Consider the following 19,524-nt stretch of genomic DNA (forward strand, 5'->3'; position numbering starts at 1 on the left):
TATCACAATGATCCATAGAGGGAAATAAAATGTATGGTTTGTGATACCACTAGTGATTACACTCGCTCTCATCTGAATCAATCAAGTGAATAGTCAGCTACATCATCCCTTTTGGTTAAGGGTACGTCAAAAAATATGACTGCCTGTCACCAAATCAAATGCGGAGGCAGGTCAAACCTACATATTAATTGTACAATATGTCTTGGGGTTAGGGGTTGACAAATTAAACAATGGTTACACTCAGTGATTGCATGTATTTGTTGCTATAGCTGTGGTATGAAAAGAATGATAGGAAAGGCATGACAATGAATATTTTTATTGGTTAGATGTAAAGTGTACGTAAAACATTTCACCGTAGCACAGTTCGCCGTGAGCTCTCTATCGGAAAGAGATGACCGTATAATATACGGTCTAGAATTTTATTAGATTCAATATGAACATTAATTAAATTTTCATAGCCGATTTTGGCAACATTCATGAATTCAAGAATGAAAACCTAACCTAACCTAACCTAACCTAACTTAACCTAACAAAATAATCCAGTAAGTAATAAAATGAAGTGTGAAACGGCGAACTGCATACGTACAAATTTCCGAACACGATTTTTATTGTACATACGCTAAATATGTCCGGACCTAACAGCTTTTTTGACAATCCTAAAGGTTATGTTTTTCTGAAATCGACGCAATTCGGACTTATTTTACGCCTCCTTCTCTTCGCAGCGTCTAATAATATCGGACCTTTGAATTTCCAACAGGGTATTATTTATTTTGTCGGTTATATTATAAATTATACTTAAATTTCGCTGTCCACAGTTCACCATGAGCGTCGTACCGGAAAGAGCCGTATAGCACTGTGATTGAAAAAATAACTCGTTGTTCGTGAAGCATTTTATACAGTAGTAATCCAATTGTATTAAATTCAATGAGGTTTTGATCGTTATCAATCAATATCTATAAAATATCTGATAACAACGCTGTTATTGTTATCAGATATCATACGTACAACCTGATACTTATGAGAAATTTTTTTTAGTCATTCAGTAGGTAGGTACTTTATATAAATATATACGATATGATTATATTTCTAATTTACTTACCGATATATCGTAATAGATTTTTCAGTTGTCACTGCGTGTTCCTCCTCCTTCTGTTTTCGACGTTTTAGGCTCGTCGCAGAGGTCATTTTCAAGAGATAATGCTTTATGTATTTTTACTGTAAGGTGTATGAATGCGACCACCTATCTATGTGATAGAAAGATCTGTGTAGATGAGATGAGAGAAAACGTTTTTCATCAGTATGTGTGATTCTAATGCTAAAAGTAGCAAAGTCCAGTTTCTCCAATATGCTACCATAGCTGTAAGTAAGGTTGCTGTGAGCTATCTAGTATTGGTAATGTTATGATTTGCAAGATGTACGGCCAAAATACACCATGCTGACTAGATGACTAGATGAATTTTCATTTTATCCAGCTGAAGCTGTAATCTTCTATTATCGCAGGAGATATTTTACAACGTTTTTCTTAGGTCATATTCTTATTTGTCCGGTGGTTTTCTGTCCGGCACAAATCTTGCAATCGATTTTTAACTAACTTCCCGACTAGCTAGACATTTGAAACTTTTAGAATAAGTATATAAAAAGTTATTTTTATCTTGTAATTATCATTACTCCTCTTCTCTCTATTTTTGGCGACTGTTTCCCTATCTGGATCCATGATACGTGCATGGTTTCAGGCTACTTATTTATATTCTTATTTGAATGCGTAGGTGACGCACTAGATTCCTCCTGCATTGGCAAATTGCGTTGGATAAGGTCTCCCTCTTGTGTGTTGTCTAGTAGAAGTTATCTTCTCAGCAATTGTGTTTATAGTAACGGAAAAGTTAAGAAATATGTAATCTGGTAGCTCCCCATAATTTTAGATTTTCTATGCCAACCATCATATATGTAATTTTACGCTTTCCAAAAAAACACACAAGTCTTCTATGTATCTTCAATTTTAAAACTATTATTCGATGACAGATGAAGAAGTGTTTATTTGAACTTTAAAAAACTCACCTACACCACCTGCAATCTGTATTCTTAGTTCAATGAAAACAAATCAGTATGACTGACAAAATTTAGTGTGCACTATTTATGTCGGATCTCAACAGTTTACCTCCGCCCTTTGCCACTGATACATACATTCAGTATGTGGGGAGTCCTCACACCATACCCAAAGATGTTGCATTGACCTTCTTAATGCAATGTTATATGTGAGAACATGAGAGTACCATACATATAAAAAATGCATTTTAAATTCTGGTTTACTACACCTATCTGAGTAGCGATTTGATACAACAACAGCTTAATATCCATTTTTCCCTAAGAAAAGAAAATACATTTTTCTAGCATGGTGGAATAATAAAAAAGTATGGTTCTTGTCGGATTAAGGGAAGCCAGCGGCAAACAAATTTTGAAAATATCCGATATACTGGATTAATATTGTTAGATTAGGTTAGGTTAGGTTTTTATCCTTGAATACCACCTGGCTTCTCGTAAACAAACTTGTATCAAAAGTATTTGCCTTTACTTCTTTTTTTTTGTTCAGTACATCAGTGGCGGCTCTAGCATATTTTAGTAAGTGGGGTCAGATGGCGTGAAATATCATATGAAATACATATTATATGTATACCTAATTAATGTCAATCAAAACGTATATTCTATTTTTATTAATATTTTGAATTCTAACATTAATTGTGTGTACTTAAGTGATTTATTTTGTATAGTAGCTGTTGCTTTAGATTCTATAAATAATTCAAAGAAAACATACCTTTTGTAGCTATTACTTCATCTTCATATGCCTCCTGTGTCCGAAAGAGTCTTATAATTAAATTCTACTCTTCTATTTTTTAGTTTGGCGAACCGGTCAATCACTTTGTTGTTGAAATCAGGAACGGACTTGATGAATTCGTCTACTATTGATAACATGGAAAGCGCATTCAGCCGTTCCTCACCGATTGTATTTCTTGAAGATGTTTTTATACGTTTCAGCGTCGAAAAACACCTTTCTGATTCTGAAGTCGTCATTGGTATCGTGATAATAATTTCTAAAAGTTTGGTGACTTCAGTAAATATCTCTTTTACATTATTCTCGTCCAATGACGCTAAGAGACAAGCGGCGGATTTTACATCACTAGTGAGTTCGTCATGTCCATACAGAATTTGTAATTCTGTTCTTAATTTATTTTTAAGTAGAAATGGATAATATTTAACCGCTATATCAAAATCTTTATCGGGAAATTTTTTTGAAAAATCTTTGAAAAATCTCACATCCACCAATCTTGCAGCGGTAAGATGGTCAATATTTGAAAATCTATCGCTGATATGCACAACAATGACATCGCATCCTTCTTTCATCACGCGCTTCAAATCACTAGCGGAAAAATTTCTTTTACATGTTAAATCAGCGTAGAGGTCTCCCAATTCATCCGTTTTCTCTCTTATTTTTAATATGGCTGCTTTAAAGTGTGTTATAGCTAAGTTTGCTGAAATATTATCTATGGAAACTTTTTGAAGTTTTTGAAATAAAATGTCAACTTCCGGCATAACTTGCGCGAAAAATGAAAGAAGGCAGCAGAATAACCTATCGTATAAAAGATTTAAGAGTCCACATGCTTCACTTAAAGTTACTGCATCCCACCCTGGATCTTCTTGAAATTTAAAAAAACACTCCCGCATCTCATTCAAATTTTCATAAACAGTGTTTATCATACGCCCAGAAAAATTCCACCTTGTTGCGCTAGGTCTTGGCATCCTCTGGTTCACAACATTGTCTAATAAACAGGTGCGTTTCGTGGACACTGAGAAAAATGATGAGAACCCAGAAATATTACCGAAGAATATTTTTAGTTCCTTGTGTGTTTTCGAACACAGTTGCTGCATTACAAGGTTCAATTGATGAGCGTAACAATGCACAAAATGTGCGTATGGGAAATCAACCTTAATCTGTGCCTGCACACCATTTAAATTTCCTTTCATTACTGCCGCCCCATCATAAGTTTGAGCTATCAATTTCTCGCGATTGATTCCACATTCACTCAGTACTAACTTTATTTCTGCTGTCAGGCCACTGGCCGATTTATCCACTAGTTTAGAATACTGCACAAATCGTTCAGTAACAGTCCCAAGTTTAGTAATATACCTTAATATTATAACCAACTGTGCTTTACAAGAAACATCGGTTGTTTCATCCGCTTGGATTGAAACAAAATTCGTGGTAGATATCTCCTCTTTGAGGAGTTCTCTATATAAATCGTACATGCAGTCTAAAAGCTCATTTTGAATTGTTTTTGAAGTCCCTTTAAATGACGGCGAATTTTCGTAATAGTTTTTTAATATTAGATCATCTTCACATAGTAACTGGAACCCTGAGCGAAACACTCCCGGCTTCAAGGATTCGGAAGTCTCATCGCGGCCACGGATTCCAATTTCGCACGAACCACAAAGTCTTAACACAGAAATTATTTTTGAAAGTACATAAGTATCTATTTTTGTCAACTTCTTGATTATGGCGTTGAATATTACGCCTATATATACACTGACTAATTTTTCAACAATGTTTGATTTACCAAAAAGTTTTAATGTCACAGCATTTTTCATGTGAGACGACGAAGTTTCGTGTGAAGTTAGCCTCTCTGATAAATGTTTTAAATCTGAATAACCAGATTGAGCCCAAACAGTTTCACCACCAAAAATTAAACAAGGAAAACAAAATAGTCTTTTTAAGGATACACTTGCAGTCAACCACGTTTTTTTAGTAAACCATTCCGATTTAAATGTCAATTTTTTTTTTGGTTTCACTAGTTCATACACAATAACTAAATCACTAGGTTGATGAGGCCCTAATCGTTTCACTTCTAGTTTATCTTCAAATGTCAATGTACTGAACTTATATTTCAATAAATAATCCACCTCATTCATCATAGTACCTACTTAATATTATTTATCAAAATTATTTTAGTAACGTGAGATGAAAACTATCTACAAATTTCAAAAATCAAATCTTAATCAAACTTCACAATACTAATAGGGAGTATGTATTAACAAATATAATTTAAAACATATTTAAATAGATGGATGACCGTTAATCACTGACGTCTGACTGGCAAACTAAAACAACTTGTGACATATGTTGTATTATTATAATAATAATAATATGTACGTCAACTTTTACCTAGGTACTAACATTTTTTATGTAGGAGTGGGTATTTCTAGTGGCGACCTTTAGCCAGCACCAATACATGTACAGCGAAACGTGCATATGACGTGCTTAATGCTCTACACAGTCTCATAATTGCATTGCTTGCATAAATATTTGTTTTGATTTGACGGGGTCCATTCCAGACGGTCCCGGCTGCAAGGGAACTCGGAAAGTTCTCAGAACTGTGACCCGACATTATCGTTGTACGTACCTGCTACGTAGGTAGACTGAAGCATTAACAGGGTTGCGCCACGAAACAAGAATTAGGGATGGGTAAACGGTGCAAATAAAATATATACTTAATTAATTTATACAAAATCAATGTATTATGGTAGGAACGTATAACATGACTATCAATTGAATATTGATTATAGAATGATGATGAGGGGACCGGGGTCTGTCCCCTAGGTACCCAAAGGAAGAGCCGCCCCTGTACATGCATATAAACGACAATAGGAACCGTCGGTATTTTAAAATAAGTATGTATATATTTAAAAAAATCTATTGAATATTTTCTTTGATCCACGGGATATACGCGCTAATTCTAGTGAAGCCACCAGGAGTCTTGGAGTCACCGCACGGGTGTATCCAGGACGCCATGCCCACAAGTTCGTCTCCAACAACGAGTGGGCTGCCACCGTCACCCTGGAAACATAAATACAATAACATAATCAATGTAAAATACCAGTCGTCGGCAACCTGCTTTATTAATGGGCCACATTCAACTTTAAGTACTAATAATAGACCCGCAAGTATTTAAGAGTGGTTTGGCAGTGTAAAAAAATATTTTTGAAATCTTTAACTCTAAAGTAATATTTATAAATTAAGAGACATGAATCAAATACATAAAAATGAATGTTTGTCTGTGTGTGTCTCCGTCCCGTATGCATTCCCACACCATTTATCCGATTGCGGTGAAACTTTCATCAGTTATTGTGCACACACCCGCGAAGATTTCTAAATTAGTACCACCATCTTCTTCTTCTATTCTATCTTTTTCTATTCGTATGCGTTCCTATACCATATTTAGAAAATCCATGTTTCTCGCATAGAGGGCTGTATGCGGCCTGCTCACGCGTTCGAAAATCTTCTGATTTATTCGTGTCCGCACCAGACGGAAAAACCAAAAATATTGTGTATCCATAAGCACTTCATTAAAACACAAATACTTTCTTTCTTTGGGTGGCATTGCAACGCATGCCGGGTACTCGCTAGTAATCGATAAACATGAAACTGATAGAATTTTTTTATTTAGTGAAAACAAAAATAAAAGATTTAAAACAAAATATACTATATATATCACTAAAATAAATCTGTGGCTATTTGGCAGAAGCAAGCATGTTCGATTTTTTGTGTTTTGAGGTTTAAATGCAGATTTGTTCTTTTATGTGTATATTTTCATTTGCCAATATCAGATATGGTTTATCTCTTCTACTGACTTCATAATCAATGAAACAAGTTTCAGATATGTTTAAAATTAAGCAAGTCATATTTGCCAGAACAAGATATGGTCTATATCTGGTACCATATCTGCGTCTGGCAAAATAATAAGTATTTAATATAATCAATGTATTCTGTTTGCCAAAACAAGATATGATTACCGTTTTGGTAGGTACTATATGGATTTTGGAACATTTTTTTTTATTTATTCAGTAAAATTTTGCAACAAGATGTTTCAGAATATTATTGGCGTATCCCGAAATAAAATTGACGTCGCAATTGCAAAAAAACGCACCTCGGAAACAGGAATCATAGACGGTGACCAAAGAAGACGTCACGAACCATACAATAAAAATAACACTGAAAAAAAATTAAGTAATTAATCATATTAATAGGTCGCTACTCCCGAAGACATACGCGCAAGCTTTATCTTCGCAACTAAATATTGCAAAAATGGATGATCTGTATAAAAACGACCGGACTTCTCAACAGAAAAAAACCTTTTACATATTATTCTAAATATGCATCAATTTTTCGTAAAGCTATACATTTAAAACTCCTAGTATAGACACTTGTAAAGTATATTGTGATACATATAACAATTAGATTAAGTGTGCAAACGATTTAGAAAGGAAAGCTGAACTTAATGAAAAAAGAAAAAAAAATGACTAAGGCTGATGAATCATATAAGAAGAAAGAACACGACAAATTGTTATCTAAAACTAGTCAGTCCACTCGAATACTAGTTTTGATTTGCAATAATGCCTGCCCACACCTTCCCTAAATACCAACATAGTGGACTAACAGATACCGCAAGCTGTTACATGTGACATGAAAGGATTGCTGGTCGGATCTGATAATATAGCATCGTGCTTCATGCAGCATTTGCAGAATCTTCCAGCAACAGTAACTAATACAGTAGCCTATTCAGACTCTTGTCCAGGGCAAAACAAAAACGTAAACTTTTCTTCAGCATTGTCTTATTATGTCAGTGAATCTGAACACGTGCATTCTATAGAACACATTTCTATTTACACTTTTTCCAATTGTCATATTTATAAAATTGGAAAAAAGTGTAAAGTAATATCGTTTGAATGATAATAGTAAAAGAAGTTTAATAATTGTAATGCACAATCGTTAAACATGGAGTGCCAACTAATTCAATCAATAAAACATGAAATATTTAGTACTATTAATCTCGCAGCGTATGAGATTCGGCTTTCTGCCAACTTAACCTTCTGTAAAGAATGCTTTATAAATCATTTATCTACCTCAAATAAAATGTCATTTGTAAACTCGTTTGAAATATTAAATTATAATTTTTGGGCGCCTTAAAAGGTGTGTATTTACAAATTAAATATAACAATATAAAAATAAGAACACAGCTTAATCGTTAAAAGTGTTATTTAATTACACACAACCAATTTACATTGAAATTTAAAACTGATACGAAAACAAATACAAATCTTAATACAAATTTGAGAAGCGTTCCTTGGTATGGACATAGAGAATTTGTTGTAAGATGGTAATGATTACTTAGCTTTATGTTTAAAGTGTGATGGCTGGAACTTCATCTTGGCTGGAATTATGAACTGCGAATCCTTCTTCCTGTCCGAAAGGAAGTAACTACAAATGGCTTGGAAACTGTATCTAAATGTTAACCGGACACATCCGTACTGCACTGAATCTAATCCCGGAGTGAAATCTTCTGGGCGGAAATAAGTTATTTGTTGACATCACGCTTTCAAAAAAGCGGGAAGAAATCCCATTGGTTCATTTTTTAACCGTCATTGTTTTAGAAACAAGGGTTGACACACACTTTTTAACAAGGTTGTGCCAAATTTATTGTTAATTAAATTAACATTATTTATTTAAGTCTGCGTTTGAAATGTAGACATGTCACGTGAAATGTAACATGACAGTATGTTGAAGGGCAACCGATCAATTGACACAGTATAAAGTTGCTACCTACGGTATGAAAAACTACTCGGTGATATAATATTCAAATACGCTCTGAATGATGAGGAGACCTTCAGAACAATGAAGTTATTAAGGAATTCCAGAGGGCGTCAGCATATTCCTAGAATATCGAGGACTCATATATGGCACCTGCCCGAATAAATCCTCAAGAAAAGAAGGACTAACTGAGTGTACTACAGGCGGACCTCAACTTACGAACGTTCGACTTTCGCACAATTCGCTATTTCGCACATTTCAAAAAAAATCGTTTTTTTAAAACGTCGCGCTGGTCGTGGGGTTAAGATATCCCCTTCTCGCTTGCTCACAAGCAAGTGCATTTCTTGCGTCACTTGCATCCTGCTCGCACCCGTCACTTTGCTTGTGAGTTAGCTAGGATAGGTGGCTTGCGCAGAAGCGCGTGCGGGCGTGTCATGTTGTGCGTTTTGCTAATTTTCTTCATTTGAAATATTTCACCCTAAAAATTTATAAACATGAGTGAGAAACGGAAAAACTGCAGTGTTGATACGAACAAAAAGAAATCAAGGACTTATAAACTTCACATGACGTTCTGATTGCGGTGAATCTTTTGCTTCAATCGGACGTTCGTATGATACAAACAGGTCTACTACGATATGTTCAATTTTGAAAAATAAAAATAAAATTAAGGAATACGTTCAAAATTGTGGAAATATATTATCTTTAAAGGTTGTTTCTAAAGGACACGGCATAGTTATGGATGAAATGGATAAATATTTGTCATCATGGATCGACGACCAACATCAAAAAGATGTCCCTCTGAATATTTCAATTATTCAAGCGAAGGCTCTTAGTTTGTACAAAGATTGGGAGGCTAGAAAAAGTAGATTCTAACACGATTTTTCAAGCAAGTAACAGTTGGTTTATATTAAATTTACTGGAAAATCGGCTGATGCGGATAAAGATGCTGCAAAAGAATTTATTTCCTCATTATTCAAAATTATTGAAGATGGAGAATATTCCTCTAGCCAAATATTTAATGTAGATGACACAGGTTTATTTTGGAAAACATGCCTAGTCGTACATTCTTATCTAAGGAAGAACCAGTTGTCCCAAGGCATAAACCTTCTAAAAACCGATTGACATTGCTTCTTGGTGGAAACTTGGCTAGTGATTTAAAATTGATGCCAATGTTAATTTATCAACCAGAAAATCCCAGAGTATTGAAAGGGAAGGATAAAGAATTGCTTACAGTAATCAAATAAAAAAGCCTGGGTTTACTGCGTTAATATTAAAAGATTGGTTCACTTTACATTTCGTGCCAGCAGTTAAGCAATATTGTAAAGTTAATGATTTACCATTTAAAATATTTTATTTAAAATAAGAAAAAGAAGAGTGGCAAAGAGTTAACTCTTGGTAACTTTTTAAGGAAAACACCCGCAAACCCCACTTAAACATGTCTTTTAAACATCTTATATTTACTTGATAAATAAATATTTCAAAATACACACAATTTAATTTTTTTTTACTTCCCTCTACTTTCAAACATTCAACATTCGCACACCTTTTCAGGAACCAATTATGTGCGAAAGTCGAGGTCCTCCTGTATTTGATATATCCCGTGTATCATACTTTCTATAATTCACTTGAAACTCAACGTTCTGTACCCAATATTGGTGATTCTGAAACCAGCGAAGACGATTATGACCTGACATGTTCTTTAAAGTGATTTTTAAGAAAAACTGTGTTATTAAATAAAAATGCGTATAACTGATTAAAACTCAGTTAATTTCTTCATAATATTTCATTTACTTTCCTTCATAATTAATTACACACTATTTATCACCAGACACACAACATTCAAATTGCTCCCCTGAAAAATAGGTAAAACGACCATATCTGCTTCCCCCAAATAGCCACAGAAATGTAAATTTTTGACTGTTTTCCTCAGGGAACACAATAATAATGGGAAGTGTGGCTTCTGAGTTTTGTGTTTTCCATCCAACTACAGATACATATTTGCAACACATTGAAAGATTATCAATTTATTTTATTCATATAAATTTTTATTATTTTGAAGTAATTCAATATACGGGTCGTGTGTCATGTTAGTATGGCCAACTATTATATATGTGCAAAAACTTACATTGCATGAACCTTCTCCGGGTTTGGTAAGTGTACAAATCTCAGTGTCCTCTTGTAAATAATTATTATAAGCCGCCTTGCACTCAGCGGGGTTAACTGTTTTCAATTTGATTATCTTAAGATCATTCGAAACATCACCTGTATGTGGCTGAAAAGATAAAGGTATCATTTTTAAATATTAATTTGTACATAATATCATGTATACATTTCCAATTATGTTACCATGTTGTGTGACACCTGTGAGATTTTACTGCCATGCTTATATTAGGTACTTAATTTGAGCCCACGATAATTTTTTTATCGCTTGTTTCAGATAGATTTTTTTTCCAAATTTGGAATACCTACTTTAGTCGATTACGTTAACGAGAATGCATCAAGATGTCGAGGTGGAGACTATTCAGATGTCATATCATTATCTCCTGAATGAGGAACCATAAGAATAAGTCCTTTAGAACTAGTAGAACGCGAAGTCAGTTTATTTGTGACAGTAAAAGTGCTAAAGATATTGGAAACTGAATCGTCCGATGATAAAATACTGCATGTATAATATGTAGTTTATTATGGGTTTACCAAGTGGAGAACTTAACTAAAGATGTACCACCACAAAATATAATAAATGTACACGTGTAGTTCAATTAGTTACTATTTTTCAGTGCGTAATCCATATAACAGAAACGCTATTTTCATATTTTGTTTTCTTCATCTGTCATCGAATAATATTTTTTACAGTTGAAACTGCACAGAAGACCTGTGCGTTTCTTATAAAGCATAAAATTACATAACATAAGATGCGTGGCATAGCAAATCTAAAAGATAGGAGAGTCGCCAGAAAACATATTCTTAATATTTTTCCGTGACTATATACACAATCGGTGAGACACAGTTCTACTAGACAACATACACAAGTGAGACTTTACCCAAAGTGATTGCCAATATAGGAATAATCTAATGGGCTACCTACGTATTCAAATAAGAATACCTATAAATTAGTAGCCTGAAACCGTGCACGTCCCAGGTATCCACATATAGAGAAATAGAGAGAAAAGAAGTAATAAAATACCTCCAGCAAGCCAATGACAAAACTATTACTAGTATCAAAAGCAGCGACATCAGACACCAACACAAATTTTGTCATTAACAGTGAACCAATCGAACGTGTGACCCATTATAAATATTTAGGTACATGGGTCAATGAGAAATGGGACCAGTCTCAGGAAATAAAAACTAGAATTGAGATCGCAAGGAGCGCCTTTCTCAAAATGAGACGCCTCCTTAGCAATCGAGATCTTAGCCTAGGTCTGAGACTGCGTATGGTACGTTGTTATGTGCTCTCAATTCTTTCCTATGGTATGGAAGTATGGACGCTAAACCAAGAGATGTCACGGAGACTTGAAGCTTTTGAGATGTGGCTGTATAGACGCATCCTCAAAATTCCTTGGACTGACCGGGTGACAAATGTTGAAGTTCTCAATCGAATGGGGAAGGACCGAGAAGTTCTACGTAGTATCAAAACTAGGAAACTACAATACCTCGGCCACATTATGAGAGGACAAAAATACAGCATTCCCCAACTTGTCATTCAAGGATAGATCAATGGGAAGCGTAGCAGAGGACGGCGCCCCATTTCGTGTCTTAAGAACCTCCGTGATTGGTACGAGTGCAGCTCCACCGAACTGTTCCGGTTAGCAGACGACAAAGAAGAAGCCAATGACATCATCTTGCTTTACGAGCAGATCTTGGATAATCGAAGACTACAGCTTCACCTGGATAAAGTTGAAATCCATCTAACCAGCATGGTGTCTTACGTATGGCTGTACGTATAACTTCCAAAGCTTAATATAACCAATGCTAGAAAGCTCTCAGTAACTTTATTGTACACACCATGGTAGAAGATTAACGCTCAGAGCAAGAGAAGGGAGGTAGTATCCTCTGAGTTACAGAACACTGCCCACAGAAACTGGACTTTGCTACTTTTAACATTAGAATCGCACATACCGGCGCTTAACGTAATGAACTAGAATAGAAGATAAATTGGAATAAATAAAAATATATGTGATCGTAATCTATAATTGGGTGACAAAGGGTTTGCTAAAGAAATATACTACCACTTGGGCTGATTTAGGCACCAAGGATCTTATATAGTTTGATTTACCGTGATAGCTATAAACGGTTAAAATAAGATCAATATTAAACATTTAATTGTAGATAAAATCAGTCATCAAATTATCCTTCAACGACAAAAACTCACAGGTAGTCATCGATCACATCGCGAAACTTAAAATACAAGACTGGTAGCAATACAAATAAACAGAATATATCTATCCAGGAGTAGATCTCTACAAGCTAATGACGGATATTATTATTATTAAACTTACAGCAGTTATCCCCCACCCAGTAAGCACGACATCAACCCCTTCATTGATGTAAGTTTCTCCCAGCTTGATCATTTGTACACCTTTTCCCATGTGGATGTCCTGAGTTGTAATAACAATTGCTATATCATTGGAAAGCACGATTTTTTCATTGTATCTAGGATGGATCTTAATAGAAGACACTGCGTAACTTGTTCCACCAGAGTTTAGGGTCGTGGTGTTTGTGTACACAATTATACCTGAGGGTGGACGCCTGTAAAGAGAGAAGAGAGTTGGTGTTTAAAAAATAGATCATTTGGGAATCAAATTGGAATAGAAAATGCGGCGGATTGTGATTAATTACTATGTAGGATTAATAAAAATAATAATACATGAGAATTTTTATATCTAAAAATGTAAAAACCGTAAAAATATGAATCAAAAGACCATGACAAATTGTAATTGATTCAATACGAACAACAGAGAACAGAGAATGCTTTGAGCTACACATAGTATGCATCAAAAGGAAAAAGAAATAGATGATAATATAATATAGTTGAGCCAAGGTTGAGAAAAAAGTTTAAGTTATAATAAACAATAAAACTATGAATTAGGTCATCCGCTCAGGCAGAAACTAAAATCTGACGAACTAGTTGGTGATGGAACTCATAAACTGGCCAGTGACTGATGCTTCGCACACGGCGCTACTGAAACCTAATAATCTCATAACCTCAAACTGTCAAACCCATTGTCTTTCCTACTTCATTTTTAGCTTTTTCCGTAATTTCTTTACGGAAATATTCTGGCAGCCTGTAATTACACAGGCAGGAGTATTTCTTAAGATCTGCCACATATTTTAAATTAAAAATCGGTTCCCCATCTTTAACTTCTGACGTCTTGGCTTGTTATTGCTTGTTGAATTCAGTTCAGTACTATCAATTTTGGTAAAAAGATATGATTTTTCATCGAACTACTGATATTGGTTCCACTGTTTTATGGGTGACTGGAAACTGAGAGACTGGGAGACTAGCATGTCGCGTCTCTTCGGTTTCGGTCGCGGACGTTTTGTAAGTGAGAGATTCCAGTCTTGCCGTCAGCAAGCCTCCATTGAAATACATTAGCTATATACTGGAGTTTCAGTCTCGTCTTTGTTTTGAGTATTCACGTGAGAGGATGGCCTAACATGTGCGTCTTTTCGGTTTTGGTCGCGGACGTTTTGAAACTGAGAGATTCCAATCTTGCTGTCAGCAAGCTGCCATTGAAATACATTAGCTAGATACTGGAGTTTCAGTCTCGTCGTTTTTGAGTATTCACTTGAGCGGATGGAATTAATCAAAAATCTTTTGAATACATTAAAGAAAACATGACCATAAAAATAATATATAATAATAAGAGCGGATCTTCTAACGAATTCTTCCTTAGACTTCTTAGGTGGCGAATTCACAAGAGTATACAAATTACAAATATTGTTAGTCTCACTCAGAAACGCATTGTGCTTCAGTGATGATAGTCCGGGTGCCGATGATAGCTCCTCCGCAGAGGTAATTGTTTGTATAATACCTCACAGAGACTTGGTACTCAGCGGCATTGATGCCGGCATTTGATCCTCCTGCAATTCTCCAATTCGATTCTGAATCAAAGTCAGCTGGAGCACCTGAAATTTTATAATTCCAAAAATGAATAAATACCATCACACTAAATACTAAACCCACCAATAATATTAAAGTGTAAAAATTTGTAATTTGGTGTAGGTACCTACTTAAATATTTGGTAATTGTGCCGCAGAGGTGGCCATGAGCTTTTATATTTTTTTTTACGAAAACAGTTATGTTAGTGTAGACAATTACAATAAATACCTTTTTCTGTCGGCGCATCGGCTTTTCGATCCAAGAATCGTTAATTGAAAATTTGAAATTTCCATACATTTTGATGCACCATTATCACAAACAAGATTATATGAGGTTTATTAGGTAGGTTAGATTGACATGGCCACCTCTGCGGCACATTTAGCAAATATTTTTTCTATTTTTATTTTAGTATTTTAGAATAATAGTTAAATGTTTTATTTATCGATAATATGGAAGAGCAATGCGTGAAATATCTGGCGTACATTGCCTGTATTTTTCCTTTCTGTTATAATTCCATTGTTTTTGGTTGCTATGGTTTCTTATTTTCCGCCTGTCATCGGTGTTGTCATCTCTGCTGTCACAGTATGTATAGATACACCTACATAATTATTATTCCTAATAACTAGAAACATACTTTACCATATATAATAAATTAACTCCCTTCAAGGGACTACTTTACCCCAATTTTAGATTCAAAGTATTTTTTTAAATAAAGAGTGATATCAATAAATGTTTAAAAATCAAAAGTTTATACCTATAATATAAAAATAGAAACATTTAAAAGCATTTAGTTTATTTTTATAATAATTAAATAGGAAACATTAACGAAAAAATAAGTTAATTAGTCTGTGCTTAGGTACTCGGTACAAGACGTTGACGTCAAACCTTTTTAGGCGTGTTAGAATCCAATAAATCCAATTCAGCTGTGTTAGAGCGAAGACACACGGTACTGCAAATGTAGCGCGTTGATACAGGTGTTACTTGATTCCAAATGCATCCAATTAGAATCGCCAATTGTATTAAAAAAAGCCAGTTTCAGATTCTATTCTATTCGGATGCAATTGGAATCAAGTGAGACCTGCGTCGACGCAGTCGAACTCGACTGTGTGTCTTCGCCCTCGCGGTGTCAAGGAATTATTAAAATATTAGATATTTTCAGTCTCGCGATAGACGGCAACGGTGTATTAGTTCGGCGAAATAGCTCTGAAAATCCGGATACATGTAAATAGTACGTACTCTGCGGTTCGCCATATCACAGTTCATCGTGAGCTGTTGTACCCGAAATAAATTATCGTATAGTATTGTGATCGCGTTGTTGACACGAAATTTAATTGACAAATAATAATTTATTTAAGATAATTATAAACTAATTCTAATAAATCAATAGTTTTATTTACCGTGGCTTGAAGCGATGAGGACCACGACAAGGAATACAAATATTTTCACCATTTTGTTGAAGTCTAACTGATTAATTATTGTCAACTCGTATTTATTTAAATAATTATCTCCATAATTGATTATTCTGATTATATAAAGCATAATATTGTTAATATTGCGCAAACGATATATCTATTCTTATTAATTTGATTGTATCTAACGATTAATGGTGAGAAATCGATTGTATTTTTAAAAATTTGAAGTTATAATCATTATCTTCCAACGTTTCCTAAACTTTTTTGTATGACGGAAACCTTGAAGCATTTTGTAAAATCTTCTACCTACATATCTGGTCAATAAATTAAAATAACAAAATGTAATCAAAATGTTACGACGTACCTATGTAAAACAATTAATTAACCAACAAAGATCTAAAATGTTAACTATAGTCGCATTCCTGGATTAATTTTCTTCCACATTTTTTAACGCATGATCTGGGTAGTCGGGAGATGCTTCGCTGTACGTAAACTTTGACAGAAATAAAATGAGGGGTGCGTGGTAGGCGGTGACATTTAATAATGACTATTGATAATTCATTCTTTATTATTGCATTACTTAATTGTACAAAAATGCCCTTTAGTCCAGTCAATCTGTACTTTATGGTTGCAAAAGGTCGGGTAGAAGATTTTTTTTTTTTTAATTTGTATATGGGGTAATGAGTGACAAGAAAACGAATTTTGCCAATTCGGATGACTTCGGCACAACTTTTGGCGGGCAAAAAACCGCAAAATTTTGGGTGTTTTTTTGGTTTTTCGCTTATATCTCAAAAACGGTTGGTCGTAGAAAAATATTGTTTTACATAAAATTAAAGCTTATTAAATTTTCTAAAAATATTTATATAACACGTTTTTTTCTATCTTTAACCGTTTATGAGATATTTGCTGTTGAAAACACGCGTTTTAGTAAAAATCAAACTTTAATGAGAAGAAATACTAATCTAAACTTAAGATCTTACAAATAAAGTATATTCATAGTTTTAGTAATGATTAAAAAACAAATGTTAATATGTACAGAATAATAATATTCACCAAATATCTTAATTTTTTAACCATTTCTGCCGCTTTGGTGAGGTGGAGTAGGCAAAGGTTTTACGTCGTCAAAGTCTTGCAATGCAGCTCCCATGTCGGGATCATTATCCTACAATACTATATATATTCCATTAATTTGAAAAGAATGGAGAGATATTATATATATATATATATATATATTAATTTCATATCATCCATTACCTGTTCATTACTGGGAAGTTCTGCTTGAATATAAAAGTCATCTTCTTCAGCGTCCTCTTCCTCCAATCCAGAAATATCTGCTACATTTTCACAATTTACTCCACTGCAGTTCTTTCAAATTGACGAACAGTTCATCGCTGATTTTTGACAGGTACATGCTTTACTGCACCCCTTCTTGCATGCACAAGAAAGTACTTTCAGTATTTTTTTAGGCGCTGGATCTTTAATGATCTCCACGGGTATTAGGCCATTGCTGGTTCGCTGCCACCCCCAATATTCTGGTTTTTTAACATTGCCAAGCCAAGTTTGCATTTGGTAGTAGGATCTCAGCGAATGGTGTCGCGCTGCGTCTCGATTTGGCGGTAGTCTTGATAGATTAAATTTAATCTGTTTGTCCGATTTCATGAATAGCCGATAACGCAGTGTCCAGTGTTTCCTCAGGTCTACAGGCATCACTGTACAACCTCATAAGTACCTGTTCTCCTGCTACAGCTATTTCATCAGTGCTGGCATCTGGATTGTTGAATACTGTGACCACTTCCTTCAACTGAATATTCTTCTCCAAAATACCACACAATTTAATCTTTCCATGGCCAAATAGAGAGGATGTTGTATCACACCCACTGAACGCGTGTGTGAAAAGAATGGTACGTGCATCATATTTAAACGATTTTGTCGAGAACAACACATCTGGTTTATTTCCCTTTCCAGGTTTTCGAAAGAATAAGTTGTCCAAGAATTGTCCTCTTGCCGACATCAGTACAAGAAGGTCAATATCTTCACCTATTATTACTATGCTTTTAAATTCATTTGCTTTTGAAATGGCAGTAGTTACAATTAAAACATCGGCATCCTCTTCTGCCTGGTTCACTTTTATGCCAACCCGTGAGAAATGTGTTTTAAGTAGTGTTATCAAGTGATTTTCATTACTTCCGATGCTCAAAAAAAGTTCCTGGTCCACCTGATTGACAGTGTTTCCTTGAAACATAATTTCAGGGCATGGTTTTAAATTTATACGGCGTTTACAACAAACCTTGTCCTTCTACAAACTTTGTCCCACTGGATGCAGCATTGGATGGATATCCGTCAAATACAACTTCAATTTGTAACTTATAATGTTTTGTCAAATAATCCGAATACATCTTCGCAATGTCATCAAAGCATGAATTTCGGGGCCAAACTACTTTATGTAGGACATGTCCTCCGTCAACCACAATAAACTGATTGTTAATGTTGGTGCTGTGAGTCTCAATGCTGGTGAAAGTAGAAATTAGAATGTGGCCCTTTCTACCACTCCCACTAACTCTCCCCCCATCCCCACCTGGAACATTGCGCCCATTGATAATAAAGACTAGTTTGTAAACCCAAACAAATTAACTAATTAATAATTCCCAAATATTTTTTTTAATAGGTACGAGTACCTAACTAATATTTTATTGTTATATAAGTAGGTACCCTAATAATTTCAATTCTTAATAATTTTAATATTACTGACCATATTTTGAATCAGAAAGATATTCTTAAACCAATAAAAGGTAATTATAGGATAATTTCAAATAACAATAACAAAATATTTAATATCAATAGCATATTAACTGAAAAAACCCAGCAAAATTAATGGACTTTATCTAACTAGTCACTCCATTACCTGTGGCCCAAATTCCATGAATGTAATAAACCCACCATTACCTACCCAACCTATTTATTAAATGTAAAAATAAAATAATAATATTGAAATATAAGGTAGTGAACTTTGTTTTTCGTGTCCTGAACATTTCACATATTGTTGCTTTGGACAATATAATCCTAGAGCCACGATATACTGTTTTCAACAGCAAGTATCTCATAAACGGTCAGAGATAGAAAAAAATGTATTATATAAACATTTTATGAAATCTAATAAACTTTAATGTTGTATATAACAATATTTTTGCTACGACCAACCGTTTTTGAGATATAACCGAAAAACCAAAAAAACACCCAAAATTTTGATAAAACGCGTGTTTTCAACAGCAAATATCTCATAAACAGTTAAAGATAAGAAAAAACGTATTATATAAATATTTTTAGAAAATTTAATAAGCTTTAATTTTATGTAAAACAATATTTTTCTACGGCCA

General features: G+C 34.4%; 1 protein-coding gene across 1 annotated transcript; it reads right to left on the bottom strand.

Annotated features, from left to right (window-relative positions):
• Positions 1-5,740: 5,740 nt before the first annotated feature.
• Positions 5,741-18,546, bottom strand: LOC147074991 (chymotrypsin-2-like). The gene is made up of 5 exons (XM_085943285.1): positions 18,438-18,546; positions 14,590-14,764; positions 13,135-13,384; positions 10,761-10,907; positions 5,741-5,884 (listed from the first exon to the last, which is right to left on the bottom strand). The coding sequence occupies exons 1-5, from the start codon at positions 18,544-18,546 to the stop codon at positions 5,741-5,743; spliced, it is 825 nt and encodes a 274-aa protein (XP_085799411.1).
• Positions 18,547-19,524: the final 978 nt, after the last annotated feature.

The sequence above is a fragment of the Rhyacophila brunnea genome, unplaced genomic scaffold (assembly GCF_057557595.1).
Source record: "Rhyacophila brunnea isolate RB1 unplaced genomic scaffold, BYU_Rbru_1.0 scaffold_15, whole genome shotgun sequence".
Taxonomy (NCBI): domain Eukaryota; kingdom Metazoa; phylum Arthropoda; class Insecta; order Trichoptera; family Rhyacophilidae; genus Rhyacophila; species Rhyacophila brunnea.